Genomic DNA, 17352 nt, shown 5'->3' on the forward strand with positions numbered 1-17352 from the left:
CTAATGTTATCCTATGATTTGGCAAATCCCCACTAATCAGTTAAAGGCCGGATTAGTGGGAGTATTTTCACTATACATAGGCAGGCCTTGCTTTCACAAAATACATGTTCGATTCTGAGCAAACCCTATTATTGTTGGAGCACTTTTGCTTGCTGAAAGTAGAAGACTCCTTCAAAATCCTGGCAATCATGGCTTCTTCTTCCTCCAGTTTATCTCCCTTTTATGTCAGTTTGGTTTATCGTATTCGTGATCCAAATGTCTTGTTGTTCTTATGGTTTCAGAAATATCTTAATACGATACCAGAGCAACACAACAAGCTTAGGTCTGATTAATAGGTAATTTGTTAAATTGAAAATTTGTAGATAAATAATATTACAAAAGCATAATTTGTGTTTATCGTTCGGTTTGATATCTTTTCTAATCAATCATTTAAGACTTCATAAACATGCTTCCGCAATTTTGTATCAAAATTACATAATAATTAAGTTTCGAGCACTGGCGTCAGTGATCATGGTTTGGATTCTTGGCCATAACGACTTTTCTTGCCAAATTAAAATTTTGATTTAATTATGCTTTCAGGTTAAATTCCCTTATATATTTCTTTTTATTTTTGGATTGCGTTACTAGGTTTGATTCATCTGTTTGGGAATGATTAATTCTACATTCTTAGTGTTATCAGTGTGTTTTCAGGGTTTGACTGGATTTGTGGCAATTGTTTCTTTTAACAATTTTAAAAGTTTGGACAGGATTATACTATCTTGGGAATTAAAGTTAGGACTTGAATATACTATCTTGGGAATTAAAGTTAGGAAACATAATAGGGGTTCCGCTTTGTGTCAGTCACATTATATAGAAAAATTGCTTCTTAAGTTTAAGCATCTACAAATAAAAGAACCAAAAACCCCTTATGACCCTAGTGCAACTTTGCTTAATAATTCTGGTAGGTCCGTTGCACAGCTTGAGTATGCTAGTGTAATCGGAAGTTTAATGTATGCCATGCATTGTACCAGGCCTGATATCGCATTTGGAGTAAGCAAACTTTCTAGATACACTAGTCATCCAAGTACTGCTCATTGGAAAACAATAAATAGAATTTTTGGTTATCTTAAAATAACTATAAACCTGAGTTTAACTTACTATGAGTTTCCAGCAGTACTTGAAGGATATTCAGATGCAAGTTGGATAACAAGTGCTAATGATAATAAGTCTACATCAGGGTGGATTTTTGCAATCACCGGAGGAGCAATATCTTGAGCTTTGAAGAAGCAAACATGTATAGCACATTCAACTATGGAATCTGAATTTATAGTATTAGCGGCAGCAGGTAAAGAAGCGGAATGGATTAGAAATTTGTTATTGGAAATAGAGTTGTGGCCACAACCAATGCCATCCATTTCTTTATACTGTGATAGTAAGGCTACTTTGTCTAGAGCATACAATAAGGTATACAATGGAAAGTCTAGACATATTAGCTTGAGACATGAATATGTCAAGCAATTAATAAATGATGGAGTTATTAATATTGTTTATGTTAAATCAAGTAATAACTTGGCAGATCCGTTAACGAAAGCACTTTCAAGAGCTTTGGTAGTTAGTACATCTAATGGAATGGGGTTAAAACCCTTTACTGAAAATTAGCCACCGATAATGGTAACCCGACTTTCTCTAGAACATCACTAGTTTAAAAGTTTAATGGGTAATAACAAGTTATTGATAAGTGGTTGTAAAAGCACTAAAAATTAATATATAGCTCATTCTAGGATGATTAGTGCAAGTTTGCTACGTTTAGGAGGATGAGTTTTATCTCTTAATGAGGTTATTTGTAGTTATGTCTATAGTAGCAGGGACATGGGCAGGAACCTCACCTATATGAACATAAGAAGTGGTCCTGCTTCTGCCAGGAGTTGGGTTTTCTCTTGTAAATGTTTATGAAACCAGGATGAAGCACAAGGCCATAATAATGCTTAATTAGTTCAGAAATTTCTTTAAGGAAATAACATATAATCATGTGTGTAGTGATTCCGGTTTTAACATAAGAATAGGTGGTTTAAACTTAGGTCACCATCGCATTCGTTATAACTTTGAATTACTTACACTAATTAAAGGTTTAATTCGAAAGACACCTTTATTATATGCATGATTATATCGGTATGCTTGTGATTAATTTAAAAGAGAGAAGTATTGTAATACCATTTATTATATATTCTTAAAATAGGGAAGGATTGTTGAATATTTCAAGAATATATATATGATTTGGTGCTGCATTGTGCAGCGTGTGTGTGTATGATAAAGGGTGCTACAGTGCGCAGCAAATGTAATTAGTTGAATGGTTACAACTTTTAGTTAAAAGACATGATGCTTACTGAAATTATATGAGTAGAATTAAAAAAATATATATAAATAATCAAAATTTATTTTCTGAAAATATTAAATAGAAGACATGTCTTTTGGGTAAACACTATTAAGAAGAGTTGTGTATCTTCAACTAAAATGAAAGGGCTCGATGAACGGGTACTTTGCTGTCTATAAATACATGTTTGTGGCATAATGTTTCATACACAATTTCAGAAATTTATTTCTACATTCCTTTCTCTCTTCTCTCTCCATCACATTCATACAATTTCTTTCTAGTTATTTCTAGGGGAGTATAATTCGGTTTTGCTAATCGAATATTCCATACTTTGTTGTATACTGGAAGTGATTTGCCAAGAACCCTTTAGCAAACTCATTTGAGTGGGGGCAAATAACACTTTAAGGAAACGATTCAAGTCATACCTCAAAGTCAATCTTCGGATTATTCTCCATAATTCTACATTTTCATTAACACCTGGAAACCAAACGAGCTTAAGAAACAAAGAATCGGAATATTTAAACTTAGGACCTTGGATACAAAAGTGTATATTCTTAATCACTTGAGCTACAGTTTCTTTGTTAAACTTTTGTAGTTTGGAACGTATAATCTAATAAAAGCTTTATTTCCAAAAGAAAAGAAAGAAAATGAGGAGATAAGTTTGATTTGTACTAAATAATAGGGGTGTGATATTCACACATTCCTTGTTAACTTCTCACACACCTTCTTAATTTTCAACCGTGAATGAATTAAAAAAAAAAATCAAAGGACAAAAATAATAATGCTTAAAAGGTCGTCCAATGTTAGTTGTGTAAAAATCATATTGGGTGGGGAAAATATTTATATTTTCAATTTAAATGAGCCTGTGGAGCTTTGTTTTTTTTTAATTTTTTTATTGTCTCTTTATTTTTTGATACACACAGGAGACGTGTGGGGCTTATCAAAAGATTCTTTGTTATTTAATTCACAGTCTAGTTGTATTATGTTTTATTACTAAAACATATAGGTTTAAATCTTGTTGACTAATGGGGCCGAACCAAATAATTATAGTTAATGTTTTGTGGTGATCATTTTTAGTGTAAATTCTATCGTTATAATTTTTATTTTTATTTTTTTTAAGTCATGCTGCTTTATAACAGTTGAATACAATATTGCAATAAGTGCGAATAGTGTCATAATTTCGGGGGAGACTAATAGCGAAACTTTTGTTGAATTCAAGGACATAAATGGATGGAATTTTTGTTCTAGGACATATTCTAAAGTCGGGTGCAAGCTCAGGGAAGAATTCTCATTTTCACCTTTTTAAATCTTTCTTTGCTTATAAAAACAGATGAATACTTGTATTATGTAGAAAGATGTGCAAATGTATTTGTTGGTAAATTCAAGTTGTTAGGATTTAGTGTGAGCCATTGGACCATAGTCCTTTTAGTCTCTTAGATTAGATTTCATTGAGTCATTGCTCATGACAAGTGTAATCATCTCATAAAGTAGCTTAAGAGTGAATAGCTAGGATGATTTTGTATGATATGATAGAGTGAGAGAGTGTGGTGCTCCTCCTCTAACGGTAACATATTCTTTGCATGCATATTGGATTATTAGTCTATGTGGTGATAGAATAGTTGGAAGATAGCACATGTGGTAAAAAAAAAAAAAGAATTTAAGCCATAGTGGTGAAGTTTATTAGTATTTATGCCCAAAATTAAAACTTCCATCAACTCTCCGTTAATTATTAACATGTGAGCTACACATATTAGGCTAAAATGGAATTCTCTATCAATTGTTAGCATGTGGAGCTTACATATGAGGATAACTTTATTTTTTTAGTCTCAAATGTGAGCTTCATGTGCTAACAATTAACGGAGAGTTGACGAAATTTTCAATTTTGAGCCTAAATCCAAATAGACTTCACCACAGGGGCTTAAATCCTCAATTTTTTTTTTTTAATCACAGTAGCTATCTTCCAATTATCCTATCACCACATGGACTATACTGTTTTTAATTCAAGTTGTTAGGATTTAATGTGAGCCATTAGATCATAGTCCATGTGGTCTCTTATATTAGATTTCATTGAGTCATATCTCATGACAAGTGTAATCATCTCAAAAGATGACTTAAGATTGAACGGCTAGGATGATTTTGTATGATGTGATGGAGTGAGAGAGTGATTTTACATGAAACGGGTACCCCCATGCATCTGTATCGTCACGAGAGGACGGAGATAGATAGATGAGGATATATTTCGTGTCTCTCCCGCAAGACTCAGCTACACACTCAAGAAGCACCACGGTGTCATGTTTTCGATCCTACTGAAGGACCGCGCGGGTTAGGCGAACATGATCCCCGAGGCATAACCACAGAATAAACATCAAAACAATGGCCTCAGCATGCTACTACTTGTATGCCCTTGTCCAAACGGGTACACAATATATCAGGATTCCCAAACCAAACGAGCTGCATATCGTAGCCATGGCATATGCGTATGCTCTCCAAGGGTATTTGCTTTCTCTCATCGCATTGAACTCAGCAATGAAGGTAGAAACAGTACTCAGGCAACCCAAAAATCCAAATTGTATGCCTGTTACAACAACGTCGCAAGTCCTAGTATCCACCTGCACAAACAAATAGTTCTGCGCGTCAGATTTTCTATTAAAAAGGAAAAAACCGTGGGCATGGATCAAGACAATGTATGACAAAGGTAATGCAGTTGGAAAAACATTGCAAAAGAAAGTAGTACAGTTCAAGAATTCCCCAAGAAGCATTATAATATGACAACTATATGTGAACCGTACGCTTGCTGGACACGAGACAATAACACACGAAAGGTAATGGTGAGGATGAAGTCATGGAGTGGATGTGGACAGAGATCATATCATAAGAGCTTACTGCTTTCTTCACAGTAGACAGGGCTGCCATTACACAAGCTGCAGAAACATTGGCAATTAAAGTACCAAATGGAACCCATTTCAACAAACCCGTCTTTCCTAATCCACGTCCATTAAGCCGGGCTAAGAACCACCGGATCCACACACCAAAAGGTCCAACTATGCAACCCAACCATAGTTGCGCCTCGCTGCTGCTACTGTTAAACTCCTCTCTTAACTGTATTCCACCTATACTCCACAGAGAACTTAGCATCAGCAACAACACTGCTAAAGCTACCAAGTGACGCTTGTAGCTGTCAACCCTCCACCTCCTTCTAGAGCTGGTAATACCACAGATTGAGTTCCTCTCAAGAATCTGCCTAAAACCCTTTGCTGTCTCTACCCCAAAAATGATGGAGTAGGCCACAAGAAACAAACCTGACATCCGTCACATAAAAGAGGATCTCATATTAGTCCAGTGATTTGAGCAACATTGGGTTTGTGATTTACCCATGGATAAGTTTCGAATAGGCTCAAAGAAAGAAACCAGCTAGATTGAAATAAAATTTTGAATATCCTGCTTGCCAAAGCGATCTACATGTCTACTGCAGCAATTCTTTAGAATATGACATCTTACCTATCAAAAAGCCGAGCAGAGCAAAAACCCAATGTCCTTCAACACTGAGTTCAACCATTTTCTGGTTCCAACCACTGAAAGTTGTAAGGCTTCCCAAGTAACCAGTTGATAATCCGATGAGCAAATAATCTGACACATAGGATATATCTCCTTTGAAAACAACACCAAACCACCCCATCAAGAAAGAGCCAACCTACAAAAATGCATTAGAAACAAAAATTTGAGTTGGAACATCATCCAGCATTTTCGGCATCACAACCCTTAAGGAAATATGGCATAAAAAAAATTAAAAGATGATGGGAAAAAAGTATGGAAAGAAAGGTCTTAAGAAACTTGATAATACTTCGGTGATCATCGTACTGTGTGCATCACAAGTCCCTCCCAATACTCATAAGTAACAGCTTTACAGAAAACATGTTTATTAACACAACACTACCGAATAAAGGGCATAATCATTTGTGTGTGTGTGTTCGTGTGCATGAGAGAGAGAGAGAGAGAGAGAGAGAGAGACCATATTAGAAGGAAGATCAAGGTAGAGAATGGTTTCGTCGCCTGTTACACCTACAAGTCCAGGGCCAAACAATTTTTGCAGAAGATATCTCGTTAAGACCTGCATACTGTAGCATGTCAAATAATCTATTTAACATCTAGGTATCCAGATTTGAAGAAAGATCTAAGAAGATGTATTACAGTGACATATTCAATTTTTTCAAGACAAACAGAAATATGAACATGCCAGTGCATGATCAAACATTTTTGAGAACATAATAACTTATATAATTTTAGAGTACAATAGACCGGATACAATTTGTCAGCATACCAATTACACAGATTTTCCACCAAAAAAAAAGCAAGAAAAAGTTCGCAATACAATTTGCCAAACGAATGCAACAACAGCTATAAACCCAACACATATTAGGACTCAAACAAAATGTACATCGGTATATAGTAAGAAACAGAGTTAACTGTGTTACCCCAAGAATGCCAAAAACTGCTAAATGAGTCATGCATGAACCATATTCAAAGAATTTTGGCAACCTTATTGCATTTTCCTGCATACCAAAAGAAAATAATTTAAGTTACTACCATGATTCAACAAAAAGAAAAAGAAAAAACTCTTAACATGTTATGATCAATGAAAAAGAAAACCAAATCTCCTGTCCATGTTCAAGGATCTCCAACAAAGATAATATACACTACGAAACGTATCAACCGAAAGCTCACGGGTGTTGGGTCCTCGGATATCATCGCATCAGTGGAAAGAGGAGATATGATTTCCTCTGGCAAGGGAGTGACAGGGGAAATTCCTTTGGATGCAACAAGGTCACGACCCCAGAATCCATAGGATTGCAGTTGAACATCCTCTGAAGGAAACAAGCAGACGCTGCCACTCTCACTGTGCCTGTTGCTGTGAAGAGCCCGATCGCCAATATCTCCTGCCTCTGACACACTTTCACTTTCATTGTCATCATCTATTTGAGAAGGCTGAACATGTGATAAACTTAAGGACCGCCTCCTTAATGAAGAAGTGGCTCTGCTTGTTCGATCATTGGATACGCTTCGTCTGAGTTCAGTGTCATTAGTCCCACGGTACCCTTCCTCCATAACCACAGCACTTGATTTCTCTTGAAGCGACTTCACAAATAATAACAATAAAATCCGAATGTTGATTATTCAGAGAGCTAAAAATGAGAGGAACAAATGCAGTAGAGAAAATAATGCAATTACTGTGCTACAAGCGTTGAAATGCTATAGTTTGTACTTTGGAAGGAGCCCTACACCACTCCGTGTGTCAAAATAATCAAAAGATTTGTATACAAACAAACGGCGACAACTCCTTCAGCTTCAATAAGAATAAGCCAAGATCTCAAAAACCGAAAAAAAAAAAATACATATGAAGTATAATGACAGAACTGTTACACTGCGGAATTTTGTTTAACCACAGAAAAAAAAAAAATAATTGCTCAAGCAAATGCAAAGGCCCGCCAACTAAATGAATCATAAAGTAAATTTCAGTGCCAAACAAATCACAGAATTTTTCTCAAAAAAAAAAAAGACAAATCATCACAAAATCCCAGCCCGGTCTAACATTGTCATGGATTTCAACTATCCCAATAGCAGCGCCTGATGAATTTAGGATCCTGACACAGTGACATCTGGTTATAACTAAGGTCCAAAAGGGACTAAATCTTTTTGATTTATTACTACTAGGTAGCAAATTGAACAAGTTGGGGCCCAATAAAAAGTTGTTTCATAACATCAAATTAGAAGCAGTAACTGTTTAATAAGCACTCATCTCATTTCTCTAAGGACGTGTCCTCCACTAAAGAACCCAAAACATAAAAAACCAGAAAAGCAAAAAGATGACATTTTCATTGGTTGTGAACTGTTAAATTATGCACAAACCAATCAGCAGGTGAAACATTTCAGAACCCAGAATTATAAAACAATCTCATATTCTAATAACACAAGTTTAAGGTGCAAGATAGACGCATTGAAGTAAAATTAATACGAGCTTAAAATAGAAACGAGAAGAAAACGTCAAAACTCAGAGAACTTGGAAGATTAAAATATAGAGAGAAAGGGGAGTTTAAGGTACCATTGATTCTTTGAACGCGGAAAGAGGTGCCCAGATTCCTTGAACGCAGAAACGCGAAAGGGCGAGTGTGGTGTTGAATGGCGGCTGGAGAGGTTGAAGGCGGCCGCAATGGGAGGAAGACAGAAAAACAAATTAAGCAGAACAAAAGATGATTGTGGGATTGAAAAGTGGAAGTCGGAAGGTTCTGAGAGAGACGGAGAGAGAGATGAATGGGGTTTTGGGAGGCAGGGCACCGCACGGCTGCTGTTCACACGTTTTGGTTTGGCGTTTGCTACGTGAATAACAGATCGAGTTTTGGCCTTTATTTTACCATTTCTTCTTTTTACAAGAGCAACTCAAGTGTGAGAGCCTTTTTTCCAGTCAATTCACTATTCAATCCATCTGTGAACAGTAATTGTTCTTAATGTATAGTAATCGTCTTTTGCATCTCCACCCCTACACTAAATAACCTTGGCAATTGATAATAAAATATTAGTATTTTTTTATTTATAAAATAATACAAAATAATTTTTAATTTTTTTCCTTCGCCTTTTTCCTACTTCTCTTCCGTTTCAACTTTTTTCCACAACACTCTTCCTTTTCATTTTTTTTCCAGAAACTCTTCCTTTTCCTATTTCCTCTCTCTCTCTCTCTCTCTCACACTCACATATGAATCACAAAATGGACCGACTCTTCCTTTTCCTATTCCCTCTCTCTCTCTCTCTCACACAAACACACACACACACATGAATCACAAAATGGACTGACGCCAAGGCATAAGCTCAGATTCCGATCCATATATCCTTCCTTTTGCTTTTCATCCTTCTTCTTCTTCGAAAATGAAGCAAATCAAACAAACAAACTTTGAATTCTCAATCCCCTGGTTGAAAGGAACTCGAATATATCCTTGCATGCATCATCAGAGCACCATTTGGGTGATCCACCATTGAAGCTGAGAGCTTCAAGCTTCCATTGCTCAAACCCAAATGAGGTTATTGCACTACTTCAATTGCTTGAGTTATTATCTGGTTTTTTATGTGTTTCGAGTTGAAATCTTTGGGTTTAGTCATTGCCATTCGTCTGTGGGTGTATCGGCGACGAACTCCGGCGAGCCGGAGTTCTGGGTTTTCATTTTTTAAATTTTTTTATTAATTTATTAAATTTATATTAATATTTTATATTTATATTAATTTTATATTACGGTTGACGTCGTCCTGACGTTAGCCCACGTCACATTCCCTTCGGGTTCTCGGGCTAGCAATCCCTGCCGGGCCTATCACTCGGGCCTGGCCTGTCCCTCGTGCTGGCATACGCTGGACCTTATCCCCCGGCCTATTTGGCCCTGTTCCATCGCCAGTCCACCGGGTAATACACCACGATGGAACTGCTCTAATTGGTTTGAGTATTTAATTGTCTTGTTAAATAAGTTAATATAAAATATACAATTCAATTCACTTCTTTACTTGTCTTTTCATTATTTAATTGTCTTTTATATAAATTTAAATTACCTATATGTGTGCGTCTCCTGATTTTTTTTCAGCTAGCGGGTCCCTTTAAGAGTAACGCTCGACTGACTAAATTTTTAAATCAAATTTTATAAATAAAACGAGTTGGATATTGATGATTTGATTATTATTTAAGTGTTGATTAACGTATTGATTTCATATTAATGAGACATTATTTGGTTTGCAAATTTGATATAAAAATTTGATAACTCAAACATTATCCCTTCTTTAAAGTAAAAATTAAAAAAGATGAACACCCACGAGAGGAAGGCATGTGATGTAATGTAACACTCACAAAAATTCCTCAATTTAAATAAGATGAAGGAACACTTGGAAGAATAAGGTAAAATGCACGCAACTGAGGGATTTTTTAATAACCATTTCGTTACACTACTTCCAGTTTTTAAGCAAATGAAAATTAAGAATTGAAAACTATTGCTTCATAGTTTTTAACTTTTTGTTCTAAAAGACATTAGGCGCTAGTCGGGTGGCAGACTGGAGTCTAACAACAAGGCAAATTTAAGATAATTTATTATATCTCATATAAATAAGTGTCAAACATATGACATAAAAGTATTAGTTAAGTAATACACAATCCTTTTATTAATTAAAATACTAAGTGACACAACTTAATTGGACAACAATCGAAAAAAAATAAGCAAAATATAACATGTAAAATACATATTCTTTGAGCAGACGATATTATCTACATTAAAAGGAGATGGGGTGGGCTTAACCTCATAATGAACTAACAATAATATTGGTCAAATACCGTAGTACAAAGTAGCAACATGTAAAATACATATTAACATAGCGATAATAACTAATATTTTAAACCGTTGAAAATGGATAAGCATATTTAACACCAAACTCGAGATTACACGGCTACAATAACTCATGGGTACACACTAATAGTAAATTTAATATTATATTAATATTCAGTAAATAGATATTGAAAATGAAATGGTTCTTAAATAGGGGATAGGATTCTCTCCAAATCCTTTTTGTGGGAATTCGAAGAATCAATCAATCATGTCTATTCATTACATCATGCGGTTAAAAATTATTTAAAATTTAAAATTAAATATAAATAGTATTTAACGGCCGCACGATGTACGATGAACAAACACGATTCATTGATCCCCGGATCCCCACAAAGAGAATCTGGAGAGGATCCTTGTCCCTGAAATAGTCCTTAAAATAACCCTTTTTGAATTGTTTTATATATTTATTCTCCTTTTCTGTTTTCTCCGTCTCTTTCACTTCTTGCTACTAGGTTGTAACTGTTTTGTTTAAGGGCTTAGCCTTTGAATCCGAGATTCCCTTTCGGATAATTTAGATAAAATTTAGAGACTTTAATGACAAACTCCCGGTACTGTTCACTTTAACGAAAAACTATATTTTTACACTAAAATATCAATTCTGGTACTTTCACTTTACCTTTTATTTTGTCCTTATCATTAAAACTCAAAGTTTTCAAGCTCTTCTCATTAGTTTTCTTTAAAATTTAGTATAAATTATCTTATTGTTTTTTTTTTTTTTGGTCAAAAGTACTTTTTATTACAAAAAAAACTTTACAATCTGACAAAAGCCCAAGGCTAACATATTAACAACCAAAAAAGGGGCCACAACAGACCAACACATCCCAAAAGCTAAGATACAATTAGGCCCAAACGCAAAACACGAACACCGAACCTAGAAACTTCTACTGTCTCCTTCGCTGCCAGAGGTCATCCCAAGCCGTCCAATTCCTCTTGCACATTCAAGCAATACCTCACCAAATGCCACATCAAATTCCAATCTGCTACTTGTGCACAGCCATACAGTAAGGATAGCCAGCAACCAAACAAGAGAAGCCAACTGTCGAGATGAATTTCGTGGAGATCTGCGAACGACACTGCCGAAAAAGGCAGATAACAAGAAGAAACTGGTGGTGTTGGAAACACCCAAGCCAGTGAAGCCACTGGAACTCTACACATAATCTCAGTAGGTTGTATGGCTGAAGATCGGAATATGGATGAACACATAGGATAGATATCGTCTGGGAAGGAGAAACCGGACATAACAGTATAACAACCAAGGCTAAAAAATAGTAGGAGTAAGGAAAACAGATAAGAAGGAAAGAGAGGGGAGGACGGCGATCGACTCGGCCGAAGCTAGGGTCGGCGCCACTGGTTTTACTGAAATTTAGAGGCCTCACACGAAAGGGTGAGAAAAACTCTCAAAAAGGGAGAATGACTCTCACTAAAGAGAAAAAAACCTAGGTTTTAAAAAATATATATAATAGTCTCTAATTATCTTATTGTTTATATAAAATATAATGGAGAGCTGATTAGTTCTCTGAAATATCACCGCAATGAAAATCAGATATTTGAATTATTTTTTTCGATAAAATAAGTCCCTAAATTCATTAAAAATTGTTAATTTCATCCATACTATTATGTTCAAAGCAATTTTATCTAATTTTTCATCAACTTAAATCACTTAACGCAGTTTAGAATGTAATACCGTCATTTTCTCGCCTATAAGCCCTTCACATTTTATATAGATTGGCAATCTAATGTCTAATTTACCCTCCAAAGTTAACTCCACTTACTATTTCTTTATGCAAAATTTCTAATCTACCATTCAATGGCCATTACATGCAAGTAACGTAACTTAAATTGACAAAAAATTGAATAAGTAGCTTCGAATCTAATATTAGGGATGTAATTGACAAATTTTTATAATTCAATAACTAATTTTTCTGAAAAAAAAAATAATTTAGGAATATAATTTTTACTCAAGTGATAATTCAATGACCAAACTAACAGTTCATCCTATAAAATAATCTATCACTTCATTCTTTTTTGTTTTCTTTACCTTTAATTTTGAGAAGAAAAAAGGTGACCAACGAAATAAGAAACATCTTGATTTGTTCATCTTAAGTTGTACACGTTCATGTAAAGACGCGTGAAAAGTTTTGATTTTGTTAGACTGAGAGATTCTGCGAACAATATCAATTTGTCGTCACTCATGATGTCCAATATGCGACTCAACCGGTGTCACAAGCGCCAGAACAAAAGAGCAAAGAAAATGAGCCATCAATTTTCTACTTTTCTTAGGAACCAATGGACCATCCATCCAACACACAACCGTTGATTACTGAACAGTTGAAACCGCTTTTGATGGTAAGGTGGTAAGGTTTTTAGGTTTCAAAAACACGTAAGTCTTTTTTGTAAGAAGTATCAATTATATACTTTTTACAGAAGTACTTTAAATGCTTTTTCAAGATCTAATTACATCTTTACTAATGAATTAATTCTAAAAATTATATATATACTAAACGCCTAACTTTCCCGTTAATTCCCTCTGTGTCATTTTTACTGTTCCTTCGCCAGTGTTATTCCCTTTTTACCCTTCAGTTATTCTGTAAGTTTAGCTTTTTGTGTATATTATACAGTAAAATGCCGTTTTTGTCCCTGCTGTGCGACAGAAATCTCTCGATTTCTTCGTGTTGTGTGCTTCCAGCATCTTTCCCTTTTCACTTTCCTCTTCTTTCCTTCTCTTTCCGTTTCTCTCATACTAGAACGGAAGAACGATGGAAAATCAGGGTTCTTCCATTTGCTTCCACAGATTTCTCGATCTCTCTCGAGCTCCGGATCCCTAGCCTCCGTATGAAGGTTCGTTTCTCCCTCTCGCTCTCACCTTTTGTTTTTTTTTTTTCAATTCGTGATCGAATTTTCTTTCCAAGAATGTTACATCTGTTGCCTTCGGGAAGAAAGTTTAAACCTAAAAAAGCTTGGTTTTCAGGAAATCGTGAATCCTGCAGAATCCTTGGGTTTCCTGGTGAGTTCTCCGGCATATTTGTTTTGGGTTTGGTTTTTGAATTCTCGTTTCTTTGTTCAAATTTTTGTGATTTTAAAACCTCTCGGTGGCTACAGATTTCATCGGCTATTTCATCAGTTTTTGGATTCGATCAGGATCGGTTTTTTACCCACGAAATCTAGAGTCTTCTGGTAAGTTTCGTCACTTTCTCCGTGTTGTTGTTTCAAATTTTGTTTTTGTGGTTTTCGATGTTCACATGGATTTTTTGTTTGAATTTTGTATTTGTGATTTAGCGGGTTGTTTTGAATTTACAGATGGCTTTTTCTAGGTTCGGTGAATTTACAGGGGAGAGGGAGAGAGAGGCCTGTTGATTTAAACTCTTTTGCTAAAAGCTTCTAATTCATCCTTTATTTCTTTTTTCCGTTGAATTCGAACTCCAATCTGAATTATGGATTCAGAAAAAACAAATTGATGAATTTTTTATTTGCATGCATGTCGGTCCTGTAACCGCATGATTTGATAATCCGACCGCAAAGCTAATTGTTTCTGTATGTTTTTGGGTTGCAGACCTGGACTGTCGAATGGAGAGGATGAAAAGCAACTGCAGGAAAGCGGCAATGGAGACCCGGCATCAGCATTTTCAAGTCAATCTGGGTAATCTCATAGCCTTCGACCCTCATCACAGATTCCCCTGCATCCCCTTCTCTAAGTTATTTTTCTTTACTTATTCAATATCTCTATTTTTTGGTAATATTTTGTATACTTCTAGGCTTTTTGAAATTATTGCTTTTGAGAAATTAATTGAAAATTTACTTTTGGAAATTGGGATTTTATTTGGATTAATGAATTTATCACACTATGCTGATGGGTTTTTGGTCAGTGGGTGAAATTCTGATTTGTTTTTTTCATGGTATTTAGGGAGGAATTAGTGAAGGAATTTATAAAGAGAGGGACCGAGTTGGTTTAAGCTATTGCGAATAGTCTTATCAACTCACATTCAACTGAAGGCATAGATGGTCCCATTGTGCACACGTTCGCTTCCTGAAACGAAAAATTGAATAAGTAGCTTCGAATTTAATATTAGGGATGTAATTGACAAATTTTTATAATTCAATAACTAATTTTTCTGGAAAAAAAAAATAATTTAGGAATCTAATTTTTACTCAAGTGATAATTCAATGACTAAACTAAACAGTTCATCCTATAAAATAATCTATTACTTCATTCTTTTTTGTTTTCTTTACCTTTAATTTTGAGAAGAAAAAGACGACCACCAAAATAAGAAACATCTTGAAAAGTTGTACACGTTCATGTAAAGACGCGTGGAAAGTTTTGATTTTGTTAGACTGAGAGATTCTGCGAACAATATCAATTTGTTGTCACTCATGATGTCCAATATGTGACTCAACCGGTGTCACAAGCGCCAGAACAGAAAAGCAAAGAAAATGAGCCATCAATTTTCTACTTTTCTCAGGAACCAATGGACCATCCATCCAACACACAACCGTTGATTACTGGACATTTGAAACCGTTGATTACTGGAAGATGTTGTACTGAATTTCACTGACTTTCTCATGATTTCAGGTTGCAACGAGTCCGTCTTCTTTTCTTTTATACAAAGTGACTACACAGAAATTCACCCTAAACAGAGATTCACCCGCCGCCTCCGCCACCGCAAAATTGGTGGAGATGACTAGCGAACAGAAAATCCAAGAGAAACCTCCGTAGAAAACAAAACTCAAACCCATCTTTGTCTCAACGCCGATGAAAAAGAGCCAAATCTGCAGATCAAGATGAACCATACCCATTCCCGTCGCCACAGTTCCGGTCCTCAACTTAAAACAAACACACAATAGACATGTGAATGCCTAGAACCAAGCAGCAACATAAAAAGGTCAGGTGGTGTAAACACCAGTTCGAAAAGATACCAGACCTTTGTAGGGGTGACAACATATAGTTGTCTTCGATTGGATAGAAGCACGGATAAAGTAGCGAGTAAGTGTTGAGATGAGATCCATCAAATATGGAGTGGATGGGTGTGAGGGGTTGGATGGTTGATTCGAAGTTTTGGAAGAGTTTGAGTGCAAAGCCCCAAGAATTAAGAAACCCAATTCCAGTTCAAATTGTCAAATCCCAATTCTACCAAGCTCAATCCCTAACAACCAAACTCCTACCACTCCACTCCGATGATCATTCTAACGACCACCTAAATTCCATCCTTCAAATTCCAAAGCAAGTTTTTCATAACTTATTCAAATTAATTTCTATTTTTTTTTAATGAGTTGGTTCAAAAAAAAAAGTTTCTTTGTGAATAATTAAATTTGATGATTGAAGTGGATCATAACGTATAGTTTTTATCTAGATGAATTGATATGTGTGTTTTAGTGTTTGTGTTGATAAAGTGATGGAAGTTTTTATTTGGACTATTGAATGAGTTAAGTTTTGTGTTGTGATTGGTTTGTATGACTTTATCAAATTTGAGTAATCCGTAACAAGAAAAGAAAAGGGCGGCCATCTGCTCCCTATGTGACATTATATGCATCTTTATGTACTTGGAATTTTATGAGTTGTCTATTACAATCCTGGTGTTGTATATTTCAACACCATGTGACATTACCTTGGATACAAAGGTGATGATGCTTCAATTGGATTGCCAATAACGTATCAAATTTGAGTAACCATGTGAGTGCCAATAAATATGATTTATTGATTTCTTGTCAATCAATTAACTTGGTTAACAAGTTAGTTGGTGTTGAGGAAATTATGGAATCTTGTTTTAATTAAGATTTGGAGTCCTTATTTTGTGCAACTAATCAAGAGGCCTTATTTGGTTAGACAAAATATCAATATCAATTAGGACTCTAATGTTATCCTATGATTTGGCAAATCCCCACTAATCAGTTAAAGGCCGGATTAGTGGGAGTATTTTCACTATACATAGGCAGGCCTTGCTTTCACAAAATACTTGTTCGATTCTGAGCAAACCCTATTATTGTTGGAGCACTTCTGCTTGCTGAAAGTAGAAGACTCCTTCAAAACCCTGGCAATCATGGCTTCTTCTTCCTCCAGTTTATCTCCCTTTTATGTTAGTTTGGTGTATCGTATTTGTGATCCAAATGTCTTGTTGTTCTTATGATTTCAGAAATATCTTAATATGGTACCAGAGCAATACAACAAGCTTGGGTCTGATTAATAGATAATTTGTTAAATCGAAAATTTGTAGACAAATAATATTACAAAAGCATAACTTGTGTTTATCGTTTGGTTTGATATCTTTTCTAATCAATCATTTGAGACTTTATAAACATGCTTCCGCAATTTTGTATCAAAATTACATATTAATTAAGTTTCGAGCACTGGCGTCAGTGATCATGGTTTGGATTCTTGGCCATAACGACTTTTCTTGCCAAATTAAAATTTTGATTTAATTATGCTTTCAGGTTAAATTCCCTTATATATTTCTTTTTATTTTTGGATTGCGTTACTGGGTTTGATTCATCTGTTTGGGAATGATTAATTCTACATTCTTAGTGTTATCAGTGTGTTTTCAGGGTTTGGCTGGATTCATGGCAATTGTTTCTTTTAACAATTTTAAAAGTTTGGACAGGATTATA

General features: G+C 35.2%; 1 protein-coding gene and 1 long non-coding RNA gene across 6 annotated transcripts; one reads left to right on the forward strand and one right to left on the reverse strand.

Moving 5' to 3' along the window:
* Positions 1-4254: 4254 nt before the first annotated feature.
* On the reverse strand, positions 4255-8713 carry LOC125476695. 4 transcript variants are annotated; one of them, XM_048583051.1, is made up of 8 exons: positions 8448-8713; positions 7611-7691; positions 7073-7483; positions 6823-6900; positions 6360-6458; positions 5849-6041; positions 5234-5649; positions 4255-4959 (listed from the first exon to the last, which is right to left on the reverse strand). In XM_048583051.1, the coding sequence occupies exons 3-8, from the start codon at positions 7451-7453 to the stop codon at positions 4741-4743; spliced, it is 1386 nt and encodes a 461-aa protein (XP_048439008.1). In that variant the 5' UTR covers positions 7454-7483; positions 7611-7691; positions 8448-8713; the 3' UTR covers positions 4255-4740. The 4 variants fall into 4 exon arrangements, with proteins under 4 accessions (XP_048439008.1, XP_048439009.1, XP_048439007.1 ...); XM_048583052.1 differs by having other exon boundaries at positions 7577-7691; XM_048583050.1 differs by lacking the exon at positions 7611-7691.
* Positions 8714-13432: 4719 nt separating this feature from the next.
* Positions 13433-14112, forward strand: LOC125476780. Of its 2 annotated transcripts, none has more exons than XR_007258080.1 (4): positions 13433-13593; positions 13724-13759; positions 13855-13929; positions 14067-14109. It is a non-coding gene; the product is annotated as an uncharacterized LOC125476780 (long non-coding RNA). The 2 variants fall into 2 exon arrangements; XR_007258079.1 differs by having other exon boundaries at positions 13434-13593; positions 14053-14112.
* Positions 14113-17352: the final 3240 nt, after the last annotated feature.

The sequence above is a fragment of a genome, unplaced genomic scaffold (assembly GCF_019419815.1).
Source record: "Pyrus x bretschneideri cultivar Hongxiangsu unplaced genomic scaffold, Pyrus_bretschneideri_v1 Contig2, whole genome shotgun sequence".
Classification (NCBI taxonomy): Eukaryota; Viridiplantae; Streptophyta; class Magnoliopsida; order Rosales; family Rosaceae; genus Pyrus; species Pyrus x bretschneideri.

What these genes read in the sequence shown, in the direction of transcription:
- LOC125476695 (XM_048583050.1), bottom strand. An exon ending in CAGTTTTTGGCATTCTTGGG is followed by an intron (nt 6,459 to 6,822) that starts GTAACACAGTTA and finishes TACAGTATGCAG; the next exon opens with GTCTTAACGAGATATCTTCT. An exon ending in TCTGCTCGGCTTTTTGATAG is followed by an intron (nt 5,650 to 5,848) that starts GTAAGATGTCAT and finishes GACGGATGTCAG; the next exon opens with GTTTGTTTCTTGTGGCCTAC.